The 25100-nt window shown below is 36.7% G+C and overlaps 1 protein-coding gene across 1 annotated transcript in view; it reads right to left on the bottom strand.

Moving 5' to 3' along the window:
- Positions 1-8708: 8708 nt before the first annotated feature.
- Positions 8709-25100, bottom strand: part of SLC6A2 (solute carrier family 6 member 2) — a 57186-nt gene continuing 40794 nt past the window's right edge. The window contains 6 exon segments of the mRNA XM_066327854.1: positions 8709-13664; positions 15244-15315; positions 16971-17138; positions 19004-19104; positions 22346-22445; positions 23521-23649. Of these exon segments, the coding sequence (XP_066183951.1) occupies positions 13641-13664; positions 15244-15315; positions 16971-17138; positions 19004-19104; positions 22346-22445; positions 23521-23649 (594 nt within the window). The 3' untranslated portion in view covers positions 8709-13640.

Here is a 25100-nt window from a genome sequence, read left to right on the forward strand (position 1 = left end):
AGATAAATCCAGGTATGCTCACACAGTTGAATCTGGGCATATTCCTGGGCTGATAGTAAATGAAATTATTGCTGCTGTGGAAACTGTTGGAAATTATGGAAGTGCCCTCTCTGGGGATTATACAAATTATGATTGATGGATTTGGGTCCATAGTTTATTATAGCCGGGTTTAATACAAGAGTCTTCTCTTGGCAGAAACATGCATCAATCTAGTTGGTACTGATTGGGCACAGAAAGTAAAAAACAAGAACTAAGAGGTGTGTATTACTCAACACACTTGAATCACAGTAGAGATAGAATTGGAATAAAGGGTCTTCTGACAGCTGGAGAAAGCTGGAGCAGGACCTGAGAGTTGTTTCCAAAGTTAGTTTTTATGGAAGCCCTCTCATAAAGAAATTTCCTGTAAATCAGCACATTGCATTGCTTGACATCAGGCTAATCTTGTTTTTTGGTATGTTGTATGAATAGCTATAAGCTCTATTAATAATAACATATAGGACAAACACAGTAGGAACTTTAGCATCAGGAGTCACTTTTCCTGCTTGGCTATTTCTTAACTGCCTTAAATTTGGTGTGGTATTTAATGTTTAATATTCATAAATCATGGAAAGGACTTGTACAAGGATCACAATAGTGTGATTGATTATACTTTTTCCTGCTGGAAGATGTTTGACATGTTTTTATACATCTTGAAAACATTCAACTGAGAGCAGATGCAAGTTTTTGAGAATGGTAGCTTTTAGATCAGGAACCAGACAGATTAATGTTTTGTGAATTAGATTAGAGTCCAAATTGTCTGAATGAATTTGTTACCAGACATCTAACCAAAGCGTGTTTTTTTCCTCTTGAATTGGATTAAACTGTCATAGTCACAGCAATTATGCTGTGGTTTATGGGAAGTTTACTGACTTTCATTGTTGAAATATATTTTAAGGAATTTTGTAAGTTTGACCCTTTGTCACACCAGATAGCAGCAGGTGTTTGGAAGCAAATCAGCTGGCTAAAGAACTGTTGAAAAGCCAGATTTGCTCAAGTATATGATCATTTTTGAGAATGGATTATACTAAAACTCCAGAGGACCTCTTGAATAATTTTAAGGGGTATTTTTCCAATTTTAAGTGTTTAGTTCACATCAGGTTTTTTAAATTTTTCTGTTGGAAATGAAGTCTTGGAAATTAAGAAATACAGGGTGATATTTGTTACCACCCTGCTGCATTTGTTCTAGCCAGGTAATAATAGCTTATTCTGCTTGATACAAAAAGTATCAAATATCAGAAACACAGGAAAGAATATACCATAAATAAAGGAAGAAAATCCTTGGGAATCTCTGGCAATCTCTTTGGCATTCTTATCTAGGATTTTATCTCAAATGGAGTATAGGAGGTAGAGATTTAAATGAGGATTGTGCAAACCTACATCGAACAGAGTTGTTTCAAGCCCAGTACAAGCAGCAGAAAAATCAATGAAGGTAATAGCAATAACTTTCTACTGATGTTGTGCATGGAACAGCGTTTTGTATGTGCAATCTTATAAACATCCTCATGGATTATGATTTTGTATTTGGGTCAGAAAGGGGAATATAGCTAAAGGAACTCAGGATCCAGTCAAAATTGTCTAACTTTATCATCTGTATTTATTCTGTAAAATATATTTTGGTCTTAGCAAATAGCTGAGTAAAAGTTAGCCATTCAATAGACATAAAAGGATTATTTTTTTCTGAAATTGTAGCAAAGTGTTATGAAGAACAAAGCAGTAAATTGTATCTGTTCTGCTTTGTAAAAATAAATTTTCTGAAACAAAATATTTGAAGACTTAGCTTAGGTTTTTTGACAGAAGTTCTAACTTCTTGCCAAAAAATACAGCCTATTTTACAAACTATGTATCTCATAAGCTTTCTGTTACATTGAGATCTTCATTTGGTCAATTCTAATATTAATCTTATTAAGACTAAAATTGCTAACAAAATAGTCAAAAAAGTCTATTCTGGTGTAGCCATAGCATGTGTAGTAGATATTCCTGGAAATCAGGCTGGTATTGCTGACAGGTGCTGATGATGACAAATGAAAAATCACAGTGAACACTTGTTTTTCATGGACCAGAACATAATTCAGGGGAAAATGAAGGATGTATCTTGAATACAGGAAACTGAAATGTCTCAGAATTCTTTACGTCAAGGTCCTGCATAGTGCCTAAAAAGGTCTTTCAGGGGCAATTACTTGGATCAAAACATCTAGAAGAGGTGGTGAGTTGTCTTGTCTTTGAAGTTTTGCCATACATGGGACTCCAGTGTCTGAATCAGCCCCCCTAAAAATGCCAAATAAAAGAACAACCCACACAGCATGAAGCCTGAACTGAACTCTTCCTGGCCTGAACTTGCCTGCCACCTTCATTTGTACTGTGAGGAGTGTCAGAGCTGATGTATCTCCAAGTAGGCTCTGCATGGAAAGGGTGAATGGGAGCAGAAATGGTAGATCATTATTTTTCTCTTTTTAGTGGCTTAATTGTATCTTTGCTTTGTATACAGTGACTTTCCTGTGCTACCTCTTTCTTGATGACAACAGCCTCATGTACTTAAAGGGTAATGTCATTCTGGCTTCAGAAAGCATTAAAAGTCAGTGGAAAATATGAACTAATGAACTGGCATATTACAAGGACAAAAAAAATCAAATCAGATGAGTAAAAAACAGGTAATTTTGTTCTTGAATAACAAAGAGTGTTCTACATGCCTAGGAGGGAGATTAGTATTTCAGGTTTAATTTTTAAATAAAACAGATTTAAAAACAAGGAAAAAAATAGTTGAAAGGTTTCAGGGTCAGTTCAGTAGGTAAATGCAACATGCCTTAGAAATAGTAAAAGAGCAAAATAGTAATTTATAAAGCTATTTTGAAATTCTAGGCTGCCTAAATATTTCAAACCAGAGCAAGGCTGATATAGGCTTCTGTCCTTTCTAGGTGGTTTCGTTGGCACTCAATCAGCACCCAGGCTTTTCTTGCCATTGTTTTGGATGAGGCAACTATAAATTGAAAGCCAGTTTGTTCTTGTCCAAAAGTGGGAAATCAAAGTTCTTACACAGTTAATTCTCAGCTTTATTTACTATCACAATAGGAGTGGGGTCATTGAAGCCCAGAGAAACAGGAAGCAAAATGTACTATCTGCAAAATAAATAATATAAAATCAGCTCTTTGTACCATTAAAATTTCACAGTCTTCAGCTACAGACACTTAGCTATGTGTTCTTAGATTATAGAATGTTTTATGCAAAACTTCATGCTTCATTCTATTCTTTTAAAAAGACTGTGGGTTTCCTATTTCTTGTACAGCTCCTGGATTTCTATTACTTGGCCTACACCAAATAAGCAGCAGATGGCTTCAGTGCCATAGCTGACTGGAATTCTTTTGAGTAAAGAGGACCAGGAAACCTATGCACAGGTTGCATAGGTGGCAAACCTGAGGCAAAGTACTGAGAAAGTACTGCATCAATGCTGTGTGTTCCTTTAGAGGGCTCTCCTTTTGTTTTGTGAAACTCCTGGTGATCTCTGCTTTTCACCACACAGCCCAGCAATGCCTTTGTCCCCTTCAGATTTGTCATTACTGATGGTGAAAGCTACGTGATGGGAGAATTCAAAATTGGCTGTAAAGTTCAATCTATATACTCATTAAAATCAGGCTTGATTTACTTTTGAGTTTGAAGGCAGAAGCTTGAGGGAAGCTGTCAGCAGAGCATGGAAGACTGAATATTGTTCAGCTCAGGATCAGAGCTGTAATGAAGACAGTAGGTGGCAGAAAAATGAACCAGTTCTAGGAACTAAAACCAGGACAAGATGCATTATCTGGCAGTCAGTGTCTGTTTCACCTCAGGCTCAAAATTCTGGTCTATGGTTCCTTTAATGTGTTTCTGGAAAGGAGTCAGGAAATAGTTTAGATAAATGTGCATTTGGTTGCAAGCAAATCACCCATATTTACCTTAAAGTGTGATTTAGAAGAAATTACCCTTCTTGGGGAGGGAGGAATAGCCTTAGCTGTCTCAGGAGGTGACTGAGGGGAACCTCACTGTCCGTCAGAGCACGGAGCAGACTCTGCTTGGTGGGGTCAAGCAAGAGGACAAGAAGAAATGGGCAGAAAGTGTGGGACAGGAAATTCCACCTGAACACAGCTGGATGACCCCCTGTGGTCCCTTTCCACCATTCTTCTGAGTCAGCAGAATGTTTCCTGTCTCTGAATTTTTTTCACTGTTACAAATTAAAGAAATGGCTAAAAATATAGAATATTGATTATGATACTTTCAATTTTGCAACTGAATAGCTGTAACTGATAATTTCTGATAATATTCAATGTAAAAATATCATATTTCTTGGAAGATTTGCTTTCATGGGCATCGCAGAGTGAAGTATCAAGAATCTATTCTTTGAAAGATGGTAGAACGTTTTCTCTGCTAGGAATTACAACTTTTTTTTTTTTTTTTTTTTTTTTTTTTTCCTACTTACACGTGCTTTATTTTTGCTGTAGTGGTTTGTGAAGGTTTTGTTAAAAGGTAATGAGTGAAACCACATGACAATTTTGTTCTCTGAGAACTATTATGCTCACAGTGGTTAATACTGTTGCAAAGTGCTGCTTGCAGAAATTTATCTAGAAACAATAATGTTCATGTTGATATTTATGGGAAGCAAGTGGGGTTTTTTGATGAAACTGAACATACAATTCTAAACATTAATCTCATGAATTTATCAGAAATCATAATGTGTGTCAATTAGTTAAGACAACTTGAACTTCAAGTATTTCCCAAGCCTGTCTTCGGAAAATTTGTGATTAGGGATTTAGAAGAACAGTATTGACCAACAGCATTCCCTGCTTGATTGTTTTCTGGCTTTGGCAGAGAGAAAGGAAATTAAAAAATGGATTTTCATTTTAAAATGTTTTAGTGGTATGTAAGTATCTTAAATTATGTTGTTTTTTCTGAGTCTTAGTGACTAAATGTAATAAACCCCCGACACTGGTGCCTTCTGAAAATGTATGCAGTGTCATATATTTTGGGTAAAGTCAATTTCTGTCTGTGTGAGTTGAGAAATAAATCTTTGCTGAAAAAGAAGTCAGTGGTTTGGTCCTACATTTTTGCCTGAAATGACAGTAAATTCCACAATTTCATTTTAACATGACCCTGCAGAAAAATAATGGGTGGCTGAAGTTTGAGTCTGCCTGTGTGCAAAAGGAGAAACTAAGACCAGTAGATGTTGAACTTTCCAGCTTGATTCAATGTGGATTTATGTAATGTGGAACAGCTTTCATTAACATGTGTAAATGTTTCCACACACACTTTGTAAACATCTGGAAGAAAATTATTGACTTATTTTAGTTCTTTTTTGCAATCTACAAGAAGAGGAGAAGCTGTTTTAGTGTGTGCTTTAAAGAGGGTTTTAATAATTGTAGGAGTGAAGGGTTCTAATATCTGGCTTGTGTAATGACATTGCTCTGGTCTGTCACAGATAATTCAAAACTTTGTGAAGATTAGCAGCATTATGACTGTTTTTACAGCTGAGGAAGCCTCTCAGTTCTCTAGGAATTGCTTTTGATTTATTGCTGGAATTACACATTGGTGGATTATGCAAGTAGGCATTTCTGGATCTCTTTCAATTCTAGCAGTTCACTCTTAGTTTTTAAAACAGGTTTCTTGTGGAACTCTTAAAAATAGGCCCTTGTTTCTTTAGTTACTGCTTTTAAATATGTCAAATCAGTTTTCTCTTCGTTCTCCTTGCTTGTACAGGAATGTACTATTTCAGCTTTTTGGCAGCATTGTTGATTTGTCTTATAATGAAAAAGAACCAGATGTTTTCTGACTTTTCTAAGCCTTCAATTTTCTTTTCAAAGGTAATTTTTGTTGTGCTTCTGCATTTTAAATTATCTTAGATTATAAATATTAGCTAAGCTAAGAAAGCAAATTGAAATTTTACTTTTACTTGTGTGAATATGAGATGCTGAAGAATTGGGGATGCTGACACGGTTGTTGAATCTACTGGCAGCATCCAGTATCTCATCTGCCTCTTCTGCTTTGGGTGTTGAAATATGGTGCTACTTAAATTCCTGCTTTTAGAGTAAATTAGGGAGATATCAGAAGAAGTAACATAGATATTCAAAAACAGATAGAAAATTTAGTTTCAATGATACTTCCAGGAGGACAGAATGATTCTGCTGTTTTAAGTAATCCCTGTCTAGTTGTACTTCCATATTAATCTGTTAGTGCTGAGTCTTAGAGACTTGCCAATTGACTGAAGCTTGGTTAAAGCAGTTGATGGGAGAAGGAAGAGTAATGATAAAATGAAAATTTTGTAAACAAGCTGTTGCTGAACAGTAGAACAGATTCAGTGTTTCACAGAAATTATTTTTGAAGTATCTTGAAATTATTCAACATTTAATTGTTTTAATACTAATTTGTGGGTTTGAGTGTTTGACATAATTAAAAAATAGCATACAAAAAATTTTAGTCAGTCTTTCAGATGTACTAAAATAATTTAAACCATGCATTTCTTACTTGAAGGCAGTAGAGAAACATAAACAATTGAAGGCTGTACCTTAGTTAATAATATTGAGATCTGCTTAAAGAAAAAAGCACCAAGGAACATAATTAGGTTCTGTACATTACAAGTACAGAATTTGTATGGAGACAAGTGAGATAGTCTAACAAAATGTACCTTTGTAAATAGTGCTTTTCCTTACTGATGTGGAAATGTAAGAAAATTATTTCAGTTATAGTAAAAAAGTTAAATCATTGTTACCTATTCTACATTTATGTAGGGTTAAGAATCACCTTTTCCTGGCTGATCTGTAAATTAAGAATAATGTGCTTATGGCTATCACTACTTATGGCAAAATTAACAGGGCAAAAGGAATTTCTTGTAAAAAGGAGAACAAAGTAGCCTTGAAGAATTAAGGTATCTATGCTTATGCATCTTGATTCACATTCCTAGAAGGTCTTGATTATTTCTTTCAAAGTGTGGTTGTGAAAGCTTTGTTGCGTTACTGTAATTGTTTTGCTGAAAGGAGCTCAAATATAGAAATTATTCTATCCACTGGACACTGAAAGGATGTGAACAATCTCCTGAAGGTTGAGAGCTATGTAGGTTTCCAGCTTTTGGAGTTTTGTTTTCAGCTGCTCCTGCAAAGCTTTAGCTCAAAGAGTATTGACAAAACCCAAAAATTTCATTTCACCTTTTAATTGACAGAAGTAAATTCTTGGTACATAATCCTTTTCTTTATACTCTTTTTATGTGCATATTTGTCAGATTTTATTTAAATAATTTTATACACAATATTGGGATAATCTGTTACATTAATGCACAGCTTAAAACAGTTCTTATTTACACTGATCACAGAAAGACGGAGGTATGAGGACAAATACTTTACATTCACCATCTTTATCAGCATTTTAAGTATAGTTAACCAGCACACATCACACACATCCATATCCATATTTATAAGAAATGTAGTTGTTTCTAATCACACACATGGGCATGTAGGTGTCTCCCTTTGAAAACACCAAAAATTGATTAAAAAAATATTGAAATGCCATTTCCCCCAGATAACCAAAGACTTTAAAAAGAAAAAAAGAAAAGGCAAAATTGACCTGCAGATTGCACAATTAATGGAATCAGGCATGGAGACGTGGTGGCTGTGTTTTGGACACTTTTGGTCACTGGGGCACTTTGGAGAGTATTTTTACTAGTGGCAAGTTTTGAGCTCCTATGAAGACTTATTCCTGAAAACTGCAATGTGTTCTCTTGCTTTGGAAGTAGATCTACTGGACACTAACACATTTGGTTTAATGTTAAGTCATCTAACAACACAAAATTGCAGCCAAAGGATAATCTGGATTTTTTGGTGGGTTTTTCGTTCAGAATATAAATTAAAAACACATGACTTCATTCTATGAGATTAAGGCAGCAATGGAGAATATTGTGCTACAATGTGCATTAGCTGTAGGTAATGTTCTATTCTCCTGTATCACATTTTTACATTTATAATCAAAGGCCAACATATTATTGAACTAGACTGTCTGACTACAAAGTCTTATAATGGAGAGATAGGTCTTGCGTGATAACCTTGTTACATCAAAATTGAATTTCTCGCCTTACAATATACATATATTCTATGAAAATTAAAAAAAAAACTGGTAAAAATATTAAAATATTTCCTATACAGAGGTACCCTTATCTAAGTTAAATTCTAGTCACTGCTATAAAAAGGCATTAAAAATTAAGTAAAACATTGGTGTAAACCAAGTAAATGTTCACTGTAAAGCTTTTATTTGTAAGGCAATCTTCATCAGACCTATTAGGATTTATTTTCAAAATGTACTGTTTGGAGGTTCTCCCTTTGTAACTGATATTGCCTATAGCAAAGGAGAGCGAAGTCTTGCAGAAAGGTTCACAGAGAGTGCAAGGTAAATTACAAATGCAGGTCACCTGCAAGCGTGGTGCCTCTTGGCAGTGACCAAGGAACAACACAACACCTCCAAAAGAAAGCCAGCTTAAGGCTTAGTAATTCTCTTAATTCACTGAATTTATTCTGTCTACTTATAATGAAATTAGACAACTCATGTTTAGTACAGCAGCTAAAGGAACACCTTAAGAAAGGAGGAAAGCAAAGCACACAGGTGACTCAATCTTGCTGTCAGTGCTGGGGCAGGAGAGCCCCTGGTTCTTATGGAAATTAAGTCATGGGTAACATACACGAGGGCTGCACTGCTGGACTGAGACTTCAACCTCTCCATTTATCCCCCGCTCTCCCCAGCCCCCCAGATCTACAGACCTCCATGTCCTTCTATAAGCACAACTTCACTGTGCACAATCATATCTGTATCATTTATATTTTTCTGGTGTCTTCAGTTTCTTGGCCTGCTTCTGCTTGTCAGCCGCACAGTGACTGCAATCTGTCTAAGCACATTCTGGTTTTTAATGGTGAAGGAAAACCAGTCGAAGGCTGCACTTAAAATTGGCCTGTTATGTTCTTTCACTGATTGAATGTTTTTATTTCCTGTGTAGCTCTCTGTAGTAGTCTCTGATGAATTTAGAGGCACCTAAATTTGGTCTAAATTTGACCAGTACCACAGTATGAATGAATCACTTCCCACTATTAGCTAGGTAAGCCCACAGTCACCAACAGGAACATGGATATGAGCCAGAGGAAGGCAGCTGAGAAAGTCTCCCAAGTTCTTCAGGGGTTTGATCTGAAACATTATGTTAGCTTTACATTAAGAAAATCAGGTTCTTACATGAGGTGATCTGTGCACCACAAATATTCCTAGTACTGAGAAAATAAAGTGTGTAAGAACAAAAAAGTCCTAGTTTACTGCTCCCAAGAGGCTCAGAGTTCACACAGTTTCTTCAGGTAGGGCTGTATATTGTCATTTATTGAACTGTGGTTGCTTTTTAATGTCTGAGTCCTTCAGGCCCATTTTAACATGGCACTGCAGATAAAATATTTTTAAGTCTCACCTCTTTTGAAATTGTTGAACTACAGTTTTAATTTGGTTCTTAGGAAAGAAATTCTTAAACATTTGCCAATTCCTCATGAAACTTAGCAAAACAGTCCAGGATATGCATGAAAGCTATCTACTCCCATAAAAGCAAGTTAATTAATGCTGTATGAATTGGAAGAACTGCAAAAGAGACATTAACAGCAAAAGAACTTTTGATGTGGCCTCCTACAACCTAGCAGTACAAAATAAACTTAATTCATGTCAAGACAATAGCATAAGAAGTGAAGGTACATACAGAATGTTTGGGCTTGACCCTTTTGAATAATAACACTTACATGGTATTTTGCTGAGAAGAAATAACCAAGTACAGGAAATTTCCTCTGGGAAAAGTACATACAACACACATTGCACGTGCAGTTAGGGAACATGCACAGTAGTAACAGCCAAGTAATTCTCCTACAGTCTATATTTAAAATATCATGTTTGATCCTGGATATCCTGCAGAATCCCTCACTGTGTTTCAAGTGTTGCCAGGGTGTATGTCTCAGGACATGATGGAACACAAGAAGGACTGACAAAAAAGGTGCAGATCAAACAGGGGCCCAATAATAAATAACTAGTGCTTTTTGGACTATTGCTTTGAAAGGCCCTCTGTTTCTTCCATAAATCCCTATCTGTGGACTTTTAGTAATGTAGCTTTAGAATAGTTCCAAGGATGTGAAGAATTATCTGGCTGAATGATGGCAGGGAGGGGTACAAAGAGAGAATGGAGTCTCTCTTTCCTTGGTGCCAACTAATTTTCTGTGGATTGATGAAACATTATGGATCACAAGCAGGTCTTTTTCATTGGTCAAAAGAAAGGTCAGAAGAGGGATACTGATATATGACAGCTGCTTCCTTTATCAGATTAAGAAAAGGCTTTCAAGGAAATATTTTCTAGAACTGTCAAATGAGCTCTTTAATTGCTTCACTGAAATCTTCCCACGGGCTTGTTACCCAAACAGCCAATGTAATTAGCAAGCAGATGATTCTGCAGCTTGTACAAAAATTTTCTTCTTTGAAAAGTGGGCTGCCTACTCAGTCAGCATGTACATGAAATTCCACGGGGATTTCTGGGAGAGTGGCATTCCCCAGATAGGGTCTGTTCTTGAAATAGGTGCAGCTGCTGGGGTGAAAAGGGTGAGCTGCTGGACTGAAAAGTCAAGATACAGCTAGGGAAACTCTTGCACTTAAGTGATGATATGGATGATGTCATCCAAGACATGGATGATGAAGACCTGACTGGTGCCTTTGGTCCTTTGTTTTTTAAATACAAGGGTTTTAACTGAAGGGAGATGAGTATCTTTGTGGCATTTGATGTTTTCCATACTGAAAGTGTATTTGGGAGCCCAAAGTAGGTGCCTAAGATGAGGTGAGTGCCCGTGCTATGGCTTCTTATTGAATTGTCTGTACCATATCACTGAGTGGAAGAAATGAACATAACCTGGTATTCACAGAAGTACTTGTCATTTGTATAGATGATAGTTTGTGTCCAATGGCATCATTCATCATCCAAGAAGCATGAGGTAGTTCATCATCTTATTCTGTGGAGAATTGAAGACATTTGTCTCCAGGACAGAAGTCATATTATTTGGGGGGGAAACTTTCTTTGGGCAACCTCTTGAATTTAAATTCTGCCTATGCAGTCACACACTGTGTATTTTCTTTTTCATTCAGGCTAATTCTGGTAATAAGATTCCTACTTTCTTTGATAAGACTTTTGTCTTCTGTATAGCTAGCAAGTTCTTTACCTAGAAAGCCTCAGAACAAGGTGGCAATAGTGCAATGTAATCCTGAGCTATAAATACTACACTTAACCCAAAAAGTTATACAGTAACAGAAATAAAAATAATGCAGTAGGTAATTGCCTTGGAAGTTGGTATTAAAAATACAGTCCAACCCAAACACACTGGCTAAAGCTTATTTCACTCCCAGGTATGGTAGCTTTGCTCCTGTGTCAGAGCAGAGAGGAAATGTCACTTTTCCTGTGTGGATTGTGCTGTAGGGGTGGTGCTGATGGACTGTGTCACAACTGAACATTGGTGCAGGTTTTTATCATTTCCAATCATGAGCCAACCAAGCAATGTGTAAAGTGACAACTTATTAAACATGTTAAACAGCCCCTAGAAGTTTCAAAACTTGGTAATTACATCTGTGCTAAGAAGCTTTTGAGCCATGCCAAGACAGTGACTGAAGCAGCTGTATTGTTGAAAATAGGCTTTAAAACAATGGAAAGATTCTTATGTAGTTTGGCAAACAATAAAAATGAGATTAACTGGGAAGTTGGCAGGATGACTTTTCTGAAACCTTCAACATATTTTCACTATTTAGCCTCCTGTGTAATTACAGCATTAGAACTGCAACATTTTGAATTCCTTTATTATTGAAATATATTTAATAACAGGGTTTAAGCAGCTGTTGGCCATCAGCTGGGCCAGAAAATAAGACTTCCTTTCTAATTAGAAGAAAGTATTCTTTGGGTTTAAATCCCTGTTTAAATAAAACTACTCTTTGTCACAGAGACTCTTCAAGAGGACAACACTTGATTCGTTCTGAAGTATTGAATATGTTGAAGGAAAAGAATGAATAAGAAGAGAAATTTCCCTTTCATTATTTTGAACAGAAATCAATGTTAAGTAGAAAAAAGCCCAAAAGCACTTGGCACTTTAAAACTTGGCTATTTTATAAAAGAAACCAACTCAACAAAAATTTTTTTATAAATTAAAAAAAGGCTTGTCCACTGGAAAGGTCTTTTTTTTAAAAAAAGAGGAAGCACTACATACATTTAAAAGACAAGATCAATTGAATGTATAGAGACAAAAAAATCAGAGGTAATGTCCAGAGGTAAACTCTGGGTTGGATCCAGCTGAGAAGCTACTGCCTCTGAAAATTACTGTAGACCTAGTGATAAATAATTACACGAACTAACTCAAAGCTACTGAATGTAGTGATCACTTGAAAGGTACTACAGTGACAAGTGACCACAGAATAAGAACAGCACCCAAATGCAGAGTTTGTTCTGTATCTTCTACTTTGCATAATACTACTAGAGAACAGAGCTGGAATAGATTTAGAGAGCTGACTGTGCCTAGAATATACTTTTAAATTATTCAACAAAATCTTACTATGTTTTGGTAGGTGAATCCTGGTAAAATTATAGTAATATGTTCACAGCAGGGGAATAAAGTCAGTTTGGGTTCTTTGTGCCACTTCATACTTATATAATTCTAAAAATTGTCTCTTCTTATGTACTTTACATTCTTTATTTGGAACAAAATAAAACAAAAAATAGAGAATCTATCTATTTGGATGTAACTTTCAAGCTTAGCTGGAAAATATGCAGAGTGTGGATCATATGATAAAGCCATTTCAATTGTTGATTTAGGGGAATATCTCATTCATGAAGTACACTGTGATATTAAGCTGTGTTCTGCACCAGTAATTGTAACAGGAATTCTCTTCCTGCTGCTCTTCAGCTTCAGTGTAATGAAACAGGTCAGAAAATGGCATGGACATGTACAGCAAAGAAAATGTTCTTCACCAAGAGAAGGAAGTAATAACACATCATTGAAAATGAAGCACTGAATCTTCATTTCAGAAGGATGCAAACTCACATCCCAAAGGACAGTATGGCAAGAAAGCTAATGACATGAATACAGAGTTAAAATAGCTCTTTTGCCATAGCTGAGGTGTACTCTTTCCTTAGATCTCAGAGCACTCAGGTGTTGGTTTAAATTAGGTTGTGGCATGAATGTCTGAAGAAGTTATTACTGTCAGAAAAGTTTAATTCACTTCTTCACAATTAAAAAAGCACTTAACTTATGCTGATTGCTCTTTTCCTATGCTCCCCCCTCCTCTACTCCTGCCCATAGCAAAACTCACAAGTTTTGGTCATGTAGGGATCTCATGGCACCAAAGGATGCAAGAAAAATTAAATGGAGTCTTTAAAGATCATTTGAAGCCAAGTAATAGAAGGGAGGCATTGACAACAGAGAGCAGATGTCTTCCCTCAAAGAGTCAGTAGATAAGCTCTGGGCCAGCCTGGTCCAAGCATAAGTGAGGGAGCTTTGAACTTGACTTTTCTGTATTCTCAGTCTAGTTGAACGTGAGCTTTTTCCTTGATCTGTTGGTTGTCATATTGTTAGCCAGTGTTGGAGCTGCAAGGAAACAGAAGTGGTTGTTAAATTGCATCATTGATTCAAATGATGATGCTGACAGAAACGTTTTTTGACAAATCTAGAGTTACAAAGAAGTTTCAAAATACTGGATAGATTATCCACTCTGTAACTTAATTTCTGTGCAGTCCAGTTTGCAGTGAGAAATGTGCTGAATGTAAAGGCTACTTAGTCAGCTCTCAATTCAGTTTTAAAATTCAGAACTGCCAGACATATATGGGAATAAAATATTTGTATTTGTTTTGTTGCAGTAAGGCAGTGTTTTGTTTACAATCTTAAACAATGTGAACAAAACACTAAATATGCTTTAGCACTAGCAAAGCCATTCCTAGCTGTTCACTGAAGATGGCAGCAAATTAGAATGATCTAATGTTTGGCATGGTTTGAGGTAACTTTAGCAGCTTTCTTCTGAGGACAGTCTTTTCTAATTTATGTGAAATTTATTTGCCACCTTTTGTCATAGATTTGTGTTCAAAAGACCAGCACTGTGCAATAGCTGTTTATAGTCCTTTCACACAGGAACATCTGCCCCTGGAAACACTGAGTTACAGCAGGAGCAGTAAATCATCTGACAACTGAGGGCAGAAACAGAAGAAAGAGAAGGCAGGAAGAGGTGCTGTGCTATTTCATATTCTTGGCCACATCAAATAAATTGTGGTCATGAAACAGGAAGCCTATTTGTGCTTTCATTCTGCATCCCATAAATCTACAGAGATTATTTCCTTTAAAAGCCAAAATTTACTTCAAACAATATCTTTCAGAATAAGCAAAAGCCAGATTTATTTTTCAGTATCAACATACAAACCACCACTATAAAATCTGGGTCACGTTTTGTGGAGGTGTGCATAATTCTCGTTGCTTTCAACTTTGAAGATAGAAAGTGGTCCAGAATGAATGCTGATAAGTGTAACAAGCTTCGCATTTGCATCCTTTTTATCTTCTACATAAAGGAGGCTTTTTCTTCAATAAGCTCATTTTATTTGCTAAAAGCAAAGCAGTATTTGGAAACCTATAGCATATTTTTCAAGGCTTATGAAGTCTCCAGCAGTGTTTTCAATCAAATCTAGTCCTGTGGGGAAAGCCAATTCCATGTAACCTGGTTCATCATTTCATGACATTATAGATAAGCTCTGACACTGAATTTTTTTTTTTTTTTTCTGTTTACCATGTGGTGTGGGACACAACTGCAGTTTTGGAAACATGACTTAAGGTGTTGCTGTGCACTAACTGAGTGAGAGGCCATGACCTGCTCAAATGCACATCATAGTTTGGAAATACCTTTGTTTCTTGGTGAGATCTCACTGTATTGAAACACAACCTAAAATACCAGATCCAGGTGATCTGTTAAAATTGAGGGCTCTCATTAATCAAAGAAGGAAGGTCCCAAAAACCTTCCAAAAGGGCTGATGCATGTGGTACTGAGCCTCTTGTATCTTGTCATGCTGGCAAAAATAAAGAACTACAGACCTGCAAAGGCATTCACCATGAGGAGATTGGTGCAAACCTGCAGCTGTTGCTAAAGACAGGAAAGGGAGAAGAAGCATGTGAAAGGTGTACAAACCTTAAACTGCCTGACATTTCCTTGGGCCACGAGTTGGTGCTCATTTTCAGGTGTGATGCAGTAAGCTAGTCTCTAAATCAGACAGGAAGAAGAGGAAGAAGTCAGCCATATGAAGTGGGATTATGTATGTAATCCCCAATCTATAGTGGGGAAAATAGCATGAACTTTATTTAAAATGGTAAATTAAATCTTTAATATCACTGCATCCATCATGTGCATTTACTCAGTCACTGAGAGAATAAGCCTATTATAAGCCCCTGGGTGTTAGCCTTTAATATAAGAAGCAACAGTAGAAAGTGTATGCAAATACTAAGTCCAAATATTTAGCAAGTGCATATAGAAAAGAAGATCAGGAACAAGTTGGTATTACAGGCCTTGGATCCCCTAAATTCATGCTTTTCTGTTAGTGCTGTTGGCCAGTCCCAGAGTGGGAGAGGAAAGAGGTGCTGGTATTTCCCAGCTCATCTCCCTTGTCTACCCTGTGCTGGGCCCTTTGAGATCACATGTAGATTTTGGTTTATTAGGAACTTTCAACCAACTTCAGGAGTTCCCGTTAGATTAGGTTCATACCTTTCCCCAATCCTTTTAAGAGCCTCAGTTTCAGGCATCATATCTCAAGGTGGTTACTTGGATGCCATATACTAGCCTTTTGCCATAATGCTTGTGGGGAAACTGGGGAGTTGCTCTTTGCAGGAGCAGTAACAGATAACACAGAACTTGCTAAAGACAGATGGATGAGGGAATCCATCTGTCTACATCACCACATCAGTAAACTTGAGCAAGAGGGTAAAAGCCTGATGGGACAGTGCAAATTATTCTTTGAGACTTAAATGCTTGAAGGAAATGGGTTTGTAACCCACCTAGGATGGAACAAAACAGAAGACTTAGAGAATTGCTGGAAATGAAATCTAAATATGTGCGCAACACTGAGATGTGGGAGCTGATGAAAACAGGGCAAGCTGAGGAGCACCCACTTTGGGGGCCCTTCTGAGGTGAACATTACATGAGATCACTGCAATGTTTCAGAAACAAGATCTTTGTTCCTTTGGGTTTGCTGGGTTGGTGTGAGGGGGATGTGACCTGTCTATGTAAGGGTTGAGATCCTATTTTCTGCTTAATTCTGTGTGTGGTGTTGGTTCAGTGATTTGCCTAAGAGCATCAAAAATCTTGCTACACTATTGTGTGAGTGTATCTGTAGGAAAGGAGAGCAGTAGAACTAGGTCTAAGTCAGAGAGTCTAGATAAGGTTATAAAATTATGATGTGATGGGAAAAAATTGGTGCTGTATAATGGTGAGGAGGCTTCTGAGCACCATCAGAGATTTTAAGACTACAGATAATAGTGAGGGTATATATACAGTGAAGTTAAAGTTAATATGATGGTAAAAATTATATGGTTAGTGAACCATATTTCATAGCTGAATATGAAGATACCATAATTTGTAACATTCTTTGTTAATAACAAAAATCTAATCTCATTAACTGGATCAATTACATGCAAAAAAATAAATTTTCACAATTATTTTGGTGCTGTCTGGAAAGCTAATTTCTGTCTAGAAACTCAAACAGAATGCAGTAATCCTACCTCAAACCACTGATCCACCTGACAGATGGATTCAAAAGGTCACTCATAAGTAATAAATTTTGGAGAGAAATAAACTGCCAACTTAGACCCAGCCGTTTCATTTCACAGCAACATTTCATGACATTTGACTCGTGTTCCACGTACCTCTTTAAAGGTCCCACGCACGTTCATAAATTTATAGATGATATAGGCGGGCACCAGGACCATGGAGGACAACGCTATTCCCCAGCCGATGCGGTTTGCCCACAGAGGGAAGGTGTAGTCGTCATAGGTCAGAGGCTTGAAATTTATTATGCTGACTATCACCACAAACTAGGGAAGAAAGTATAAAATGAACCACAGTTTTAGGATGAAAAACCTTACTGGAAAACTGGTTCCAGGTGTTCTATTAGGCAGCCACCCTAAAGTATATTTCAAACCAGCTTTGCGATTTACCTTCAGCCTGTTTACTTTGTGCCTCTTACTGCTTAAGCTGTTGAAATTCTTGATGTGTTTGCTGGTATTAACAGTCCATTTTAGCTGCTGTGGACAGAGATTATTTGAAATTTTGATGGGAAGATCAGGTGATTGTCCACTATACCTCATTTAAGCTAGTGTTTCAGGTGTAGAAAAGGGATTTGGTAGTCAAGAAAAACTCTGTAGGATCTATTGTTTTACTTTCTTTGTTTTCCAGGAACCTTTGACTTCTTTAGAAGCTTTGTACCCATTTTTCAATGAGAGGCATAATACAAACTCCAGCATGAGGAAAGGTAGAGCAGCCTTATGGCCTGGAAAACAAAGTTGTTTTTTCCTTCCTATGCTTCTCTGTTGAGTGCTAGATGCAAGAAGGAAAGCCTGGGGTACCATCCTACTTCAGTCCTGCTAAATCCATATGGATTGTATAACAGGAAGATATCCTTGATTTGGTTCTTTGGGGCTTCTATGTTCTGCTTTGAATTTAATTGAAATTTGAATTTTCAACTAAAATATTTTGCGCCTAGGGTTTCAAAGACTACACCAGGATTGTGTGGGTTAAAGGAAGATGATAGTGTGGAATCTGGTCAGAAAAATACTAATTCTATTTTGTCGTTTTTCTTGGGATTATGTACCTAGCTGCAGACAGCATGGAGAAAGAGCTTAAAGAACTTCCAGATGGAAAAAAAGGAGTGTGCATTGTGATGGCTGAGAGATGCACCATCTACAGATTTATTCTGACCCTTACAGTTTTAGGCTTTTCTAGGAAGGCTTTTCCCATTCTGCTTGAGTCAGCCTTCTTGAAGTGCTACAGGGTACAGTTCCCTACAAGTTCCTTTATGGAACTGTGTTTAAAAGGAGAATTAATACAGGTTTGGCAGTGCTATGAATTGGGATCATAGCTCCTACCTTTGAAAAAATGTGGACCTGTCCTAAAAGCTTACCCAGTGTATATTTTCAATAACAGTACTGCTTTAGGATTGCATAAATTTAATGCTGGTAATTGTCCCCTCAAATCATAGAGAGGTCAAACTTCTGTATTACTATCCTGACCTTTTGATTTACAGATATGCATAGGAAGAGATTCCAATATAAAACTCTGGGCTAGTACTGAATTTAACCTTTACACAAAGCAACCAAATTTACACTTTACGTTTTGTGGAGGTTTTTTCCCTAAGGCAATGGAACACTTGTTTTTACCAACAGGCAGCTTACAAGGTGTATTTTATATAATTTTTCACTGTTTCAAAACAGCTAATTATAGGTGTAGTTGTATATTAATTTTTTCTAAGGTGCCATTCCACAATTTGGGGATCTTGGTATCCTCCAATCAAAAATACATCCTTGCTTACACAACTTCTTATCCCTGGCTAGCTTATTTTCCCAAGGGATTGTTTGTGCTTAATATGCAGAGGTGCTGCAGGGACAGGGAGACACTGCCTCAGTGTTCCCTAAGAAAAGCTGCCTTCTTAAAATCATCCTAAAATGAAGGAAAAGAAGACAACCACAACCACCACTAGCTTCTTTTTCACAACTGAAATGTATTATACAAAATATAAACAGCATTTAATTTCAAGGAGAAAAAAAATTGAATTGGAGTGTCTTCTATTCATCTCAACAATATCTGGCACAGCAATAGGCATTTTGCTCTTAGTATCTGTTGTATATTCTGGGAAGCAATGCACTAATATTCTTTCCATGATGGAATAATTATCAACACTTACCAATAAAAAAGCAGGACTAACAAATTTCCAGCACAGTCTCCAGTAGAGGCCTGGTTTGAAGCCCATCATTTGTTGGATGTCTTCACTGAATCTGTCCACACCTGGAATGGATGTGAACAGATGCGAGCATGAGACTTCAGTCTAAACTGATGAGATACTGGCATACCCAAAATATCTTTGTCAGAAACCACATATGAATGACTTCCAAATCAGGAAACATAAGAAATAACAACATTAATCTCCTTTCAATGTCTAGATGTGTCTTTGACATCAATGTATCTCACTTGTGCCTGTGAGCACTGAAGGCCTGTTGCAGACAACAGCATTACCACTGGAAAGAGGCTTTAAATTGTAAATAGGATGCAATTTTTAAAATAGTTATGGATTATTGTAATCTAATTCCTCTATGTTATTGCGAGTACACTGCAGGTGTTCTTCATATATATTACAAATATCGTTTCATATTTATGACTTTTCCAGAAAACTTGGGCAATTCTTCTGTTTATTGTGAATATGTACAAAACTATGTCACTTTAGACTGGGATGATTAACACTGATATAAAATGGGGAGAAAAGTATCCTTCTCTGTCTTCTGTAAAAAGAAAACAAACTCTGACTTTACACCTTAGAGACATTGGCTCTGTACATTCTGTTATGTCAAACTATTTTTTATAGTTTATTTTGCTCAATGTGCTCAGGAGATTTATATTAATCATGAACCCATTAGGTAAATAGCAGAAATGTAGCTTTTTACCATTAATATTTCTTTATTAGAGAGAATGTATAGTGTTCCACAAAGACTTTTTCCTCTTTATGTGGAGCAGTTCAGTACAATTTATTTCATTTATTTAATGTAAATAACTGGGACATCTTGAGTTAGTTCATTGTATGTAATAGGATGCAAAATATTTTCAAGGTGTGGACATTTGAGTGTAAATGTCTCAAAACCAAAAATCTCCAGCCCCCAATATTATGCCCAGGTGAAGAAAAATAGCCAAGAAGGATCTGCAAATGCTCTTTAAACTTAATCTGATTCTATTTGCAGTGCTTTCTGTGAACTTTGAAGTGACTGAATTTTAACTGCTATGAACACTGACTGAAATTTATCACTGTGTAGAAGGTCAAAGACAAGGTCTACATATATCAGAATTTTATTCATATGTTTCCAGACAGATGCACTTAGAGCTCAGACAGTGCTTGGTGCTCAGTTTCTGCTGAAAATGGGGGAGGAGAAGCCTGTGCTCTCAGACTGCACTTTTCCACAATGTGCTTTTTCAGTACTGCATGTCTTCAAATGATTGTTCTAAGAATCAACCTTTAACCAGAACACAGCTCTAGCTACAGGGGGCTGTAGGGCTGGGTTTCAGAGATACTTAAAATTTATTATCAGAAGCTGGTTGAATACCCAAAAATAGGATATTCATCAGAAAGATGATATCAGGGTTGCACATGTGGAAAATTTGTAACAACTTAGCAGTCAAAACTAAGGTACAGCTGCACAATAAAGCAGAATACCTCTCCCTTCTCTTACATACACAGTTGGCCTTTGCAAGATGAAACTTCACAATAAATGGTCATAAGTATAATTTGAACTAAATTTCCATGGTTTTAGTCCGTGCCAAAATGTCAATGCTTGCCTTTAGGCTGGCTTAATATTCAGCTAGGTCATTAAGGCAAGAGGGGTCTATCAGAAAAAAGAGGCAGGCAGGATCATGCCAGATTTAATAAGTTTAAATAGCACCTGGGGCTGTAATAAGTTCTTTATAAAGCAACAGGTCATGCTGTGTCAGTAGAATCATCTGTCAGCTGCTCAAGAAAAATGAATAGATATTTTCCCGATTATGAGGAGGATGCAGGAAGAAAGCAAAAAATGATAAAAGACAGAGGGTGTAAAATAAAATTTGACTAACTTTGGCCTGGTTTGTGAACCTCATACAAAGCTTAGCTACTGTAAAGTGCAGTAAATCCTGTTTTAATAGTAGCAGAAAGTAACTTGCCCTTAGAAAGTGAAGAAGCCTCTGCTTCCAAACTAAGCTGTGATCACTTATCCACATTCAGCTCTTTTACAGGGATTAAAAACAATTGTCTGTGAAATAAAGTGCCTCCACTATTTTGAGAGACAGCAGCCTATGTGCTGCTTACTCCATGCTGATGTTGGGTAACAGAATTGATGCATTAAAGCTAGAAACTATTCCTTTAATGGATTGAACAGATTTATGCATGAATGCCATTCTTTCACTTCACTCACTCTTCAACAGTTTTCTAACTGCAAAAGGAAGTTGGTTTGATTAGAAGAAATGGTGAGGCAGAATGGATGGATAGATGAGTGACTGAGTGAGGTAAATAGCAATAAGAATCATAATGTCTAAGAACCCTCTGAATCTGAATTAACTATAAATACTGTCTGAATAAAAATAAAAATAGTTTTCAGGGGAAGAGAAACCTTATTGGCAATCAAGGAAACTAATTCAATACAGGCTTAAAGGGAAGAAGATTTGCAGGCTGCCGTGACATCAAAAACCTGGTAATAGTGAAAAGAGTTGTGATCAGCCAGGAATTAAAGCATGAGAATAAAGAGGAGATTGGGAAGGAAAAGCAGAGGTTGTATTTTTTTAGGTGGCTATAGCACATCACTACACTCTGATTGGCATAGAGTGATTCCAGTCTAGTGCCAGAGGTTAACTAAATCCATCTAAATCTTGCCATATTTGGGATAAAGTAAATCACTACTCCATTTTATGTCATAAATTGGTATCAAATACTAGATATAGAATTTCTGGTATATAGTATCTTGGGTATTTTATACCGTTCTATGAAATTAAATAAACTGCTAGTGTTTGACAGGGAAGTAGAATATTGTCTCAAACAATAGGGATTAATGTAGGAATTATTATAACTCTCTAAACATTACCTTTTGTTTGTATTTGTGGAGAGTGCCTGAGATTGGCCCTGGGGGAATAATGAAAAGTGAAAATAGGGAGGTCTGTATTTAAGCTGATCTACTTCCTTTGAAAGTACCAAGTCTAAATCTGCTACTGCAAGTCATCAGCAATACTAAGAGTTGTAAAATACTGGCAAAAGTAGTAGTTTTCTATCCCATCACAGTCCCTTTTCCCAAGGCTGTTTGCTTTGGCTTTGTGCAGGGTCTCAAAGCTTGGCCCACTGAATGTCTGCATTCCTGTCACTGCTCATAAATCAGGTGAAAATCCCTCTGTGAAACCTGACTTGTCATGGTTTTGTGTATACAAGGCTAAGCTGTTTTCCCTTTCAACAATGTGTAAGCCTGTCATGAGCACTTGGAATTTCAGAAAAGCTTTTGCACATGCAAAAGGAAGAGCTTACCATAAAACCAGGAAACTCCAATTGCCTCCATTAGAACAGCAAACAATATTGAAGTCCCAGCTGCAAATGTGTCCAGAAGTGTGAGTACATAAATTCCACCCTGCAACGGGGAGTGAAAGATGCATGAAAGTGAGGTTACAAGTAGAATCATCTAAGGAGTTTGGTATCTACTTAATAGAAATCTGTTTTTCTTGAAGCATTATCTTAACCCAAGTATTTTAATATGGATCTGATACTGCAGACATAAGTTTATATTTGCATGCAAAATATTGGAATCAGACTTGCAGCTCTTCTAAAGAGGCTTCTTTTCACCCATGTCCTCACTTCACTGGGGGAAACAGAAACCTCAGCCACACCTAAACAGCTGAAATATTTGCAGTTGTAGTAGATTTGTGTTAAAATATCTTTTTACAACTATACCTAATCTGATTATACCTGTTCAGAAGGGGAGGAACAAACGAATTATTTTCTGTGTTTTTACCACCAATGGTAGAAATAGCACTTGTATGATTTAAATCTGTAGGTGCTTTTAGCCTCTGTAATCAGTTGCCTTTTTTTTTAAGATTTTTTTTTTCTGAAACAGCTGTGCATATTTACAAAAACAGGGAGACCAGTACTTAGGCCTTGTGTAGGTTTTTAATTCTGTGGGGACTTGTCCGGAAATGGAATGAACTTTGGTTGTTGTGTTAGAAAATGTTGCTTATTGAATGACATTTGAGTTTGACCTCTTGTTTTTGCTCTACACCTGCTGCAAATAAATGCCTTTGCAATCAAACTTAGCAAAATGAATTACTAATGTGATTTTCTAAGAAACATGTTTGTTTCAGAAACAGCTAAGTTTGAAAATGTAGCCTTAAAAATTCAGGGTGCAAAATCAAACTTCATGTGATGTTCTCCTTTTTATTTTTTATACATCAGAAATGTTGTTTAGTTACATGAACCAATACTTTTGGACTATTCTGGACAGTTTTGTGAATTCCAGCTGGAGGGGTGGACTTAAGTCTAAACCAGAGAAACTTCATATATGTAAGATTAAAAGTGATGTTCTGAACAGAAGATTTTTAAGAACTAAAATTTATAATAAAAATAGTAATCTGAATCTATCCTTATTTCACCTGACAAGGTTAATGGCATTTTTCAGGTAACATTTTGATGGAAACTTTTGTTGTACTTACATTGGTAATGCAAAAAAGGGCGAGTAGGAAAGTGCCAAAAGAAACACCAAAGGTGAAGAGCTTTCTGTGCTGTTTGAGAAGGTGGAAATCATCTGCCAAGCCAGTGATGACAGCCTCCATCCCACCCATCTGAGGAAGGGAAGGCAAAACCCTGGTTAAACACTACTGACTGTTGGAAATACAGGCTGAAGAATGCAAAACAGTTTGTGTAATTAATTCCCAACCACTCTGTGATTTCTGACATTTCAGCTGTAAGTCACTGGTGGTATGAGGCTTTGTTTTCCTCTGGTAAAGGACTGGGTCAGAGAACTGGACATCAGGAGGGGTGGTTATTGCCTCCATAGCTGTATCCTCTGAGGACTCTGCTGACTCAAAGGAACAATAACTAGACGGTACTTTGGGGAAAATAATATACATTTTATTATACTCTGGAGAAAAAGCTGCTAGCTTAACTAAGCTCCTTAAACTCTTTCTTAAATAAAGATAGGCACAACAAGCACCTAAAGGAAATAGACTGAACAAAGATTTGCATTAGCCATTGATTAATGAAATCCAGTTTGACAAAAATCTTTACAGACTTGGAAGGATTCCTACAAAGAAAGCTTGATTTTTTTTTTTGACAACAAGAAAGAATTTTACTTTGCTTTCTAGATGTTAGTGAGAAACATTAGCCATTGTTTTGCAATACAGGAAAGATTTTTTCCAAGTTTTTATTTAAATTGCTGGATTATGTAGGTGGTTATGAATTTTAATTTATTTTCATTAATGAAAAAGTTCTGCCCCCACTCCAACAAAAAGCTATGAAAAAGAATTTTAATCTTTTATCATAGTAAACAAATTTATTTAATATTTTGGAGAGGCTTAATTTTATGCTTTTTGTGATGCTAAGTGACCATGAGAAGATCTGGTGTGCTTGGTGCAATACAATAGATGGTTAGCAGGTGCTGACATAACCTGTCACTTTCCTATAAGCCTTTGACTAAAATGTTACTGGTTGAAATCAGTAACAAAGAATTATCATCATGGAAAATACTGCAGGACCTGAGTTTTCTTTGAGAAATTATGACAAATCTTGAGCCAGTAAATCCTTCCTCTTTTTGAAGGAAAGAACTAAACTTGGCCACACTTCACTAGTTCACTCTATTTTAATTAGCTCCAGAAGAAACACTTTTCCCCATTTGCAGGAAAATTGTGTTCTGCAAAGACTCGTGTCTTTGTCACTTCTATGTTTCTTTACATTGCCCTACTTTTACTGCTGTTGCAAAGTTAACTGTTCTGGATCTAGACACTTCTGACCATGAATTTTCTTCTTCATTCTGCCCTTTTCCTGCTGATCATTCATGTTCTTTCACAGTGATAAACCCTTCATTTCAATCCTTCATATTTGCTTACAGTTGAAGAATGGCCAAGCTACAATCCCAGATATAATCTCCCCTCAAACTTTTGTCTATGGATCCAGATCTTAGTCCATATAGACAAACTTCATTGGACCTCAGCTGGAATCCAAAAATCCAAACACTTTGGAAATATTTAGACCTGAATCTGACCTTTACAGCTCAGCCCTCACTCCACAAGATCTC

Source organism: Sylvia atricapilla, chromosome 12, assembly GCF_009819655.1.
Source record: "Sylvia atricapilla isolate bSylAtr1 chromosome 12, bSylAtr1.pri, whole genome shotgun sequence".
NCBI classification, from domain to species: domain Eukaryota; kingdom Metazoa; phylum Chordata; class Aves; order Passeriformes; family Sylviidae; genus Sylvia; species Sylvia atricapilla.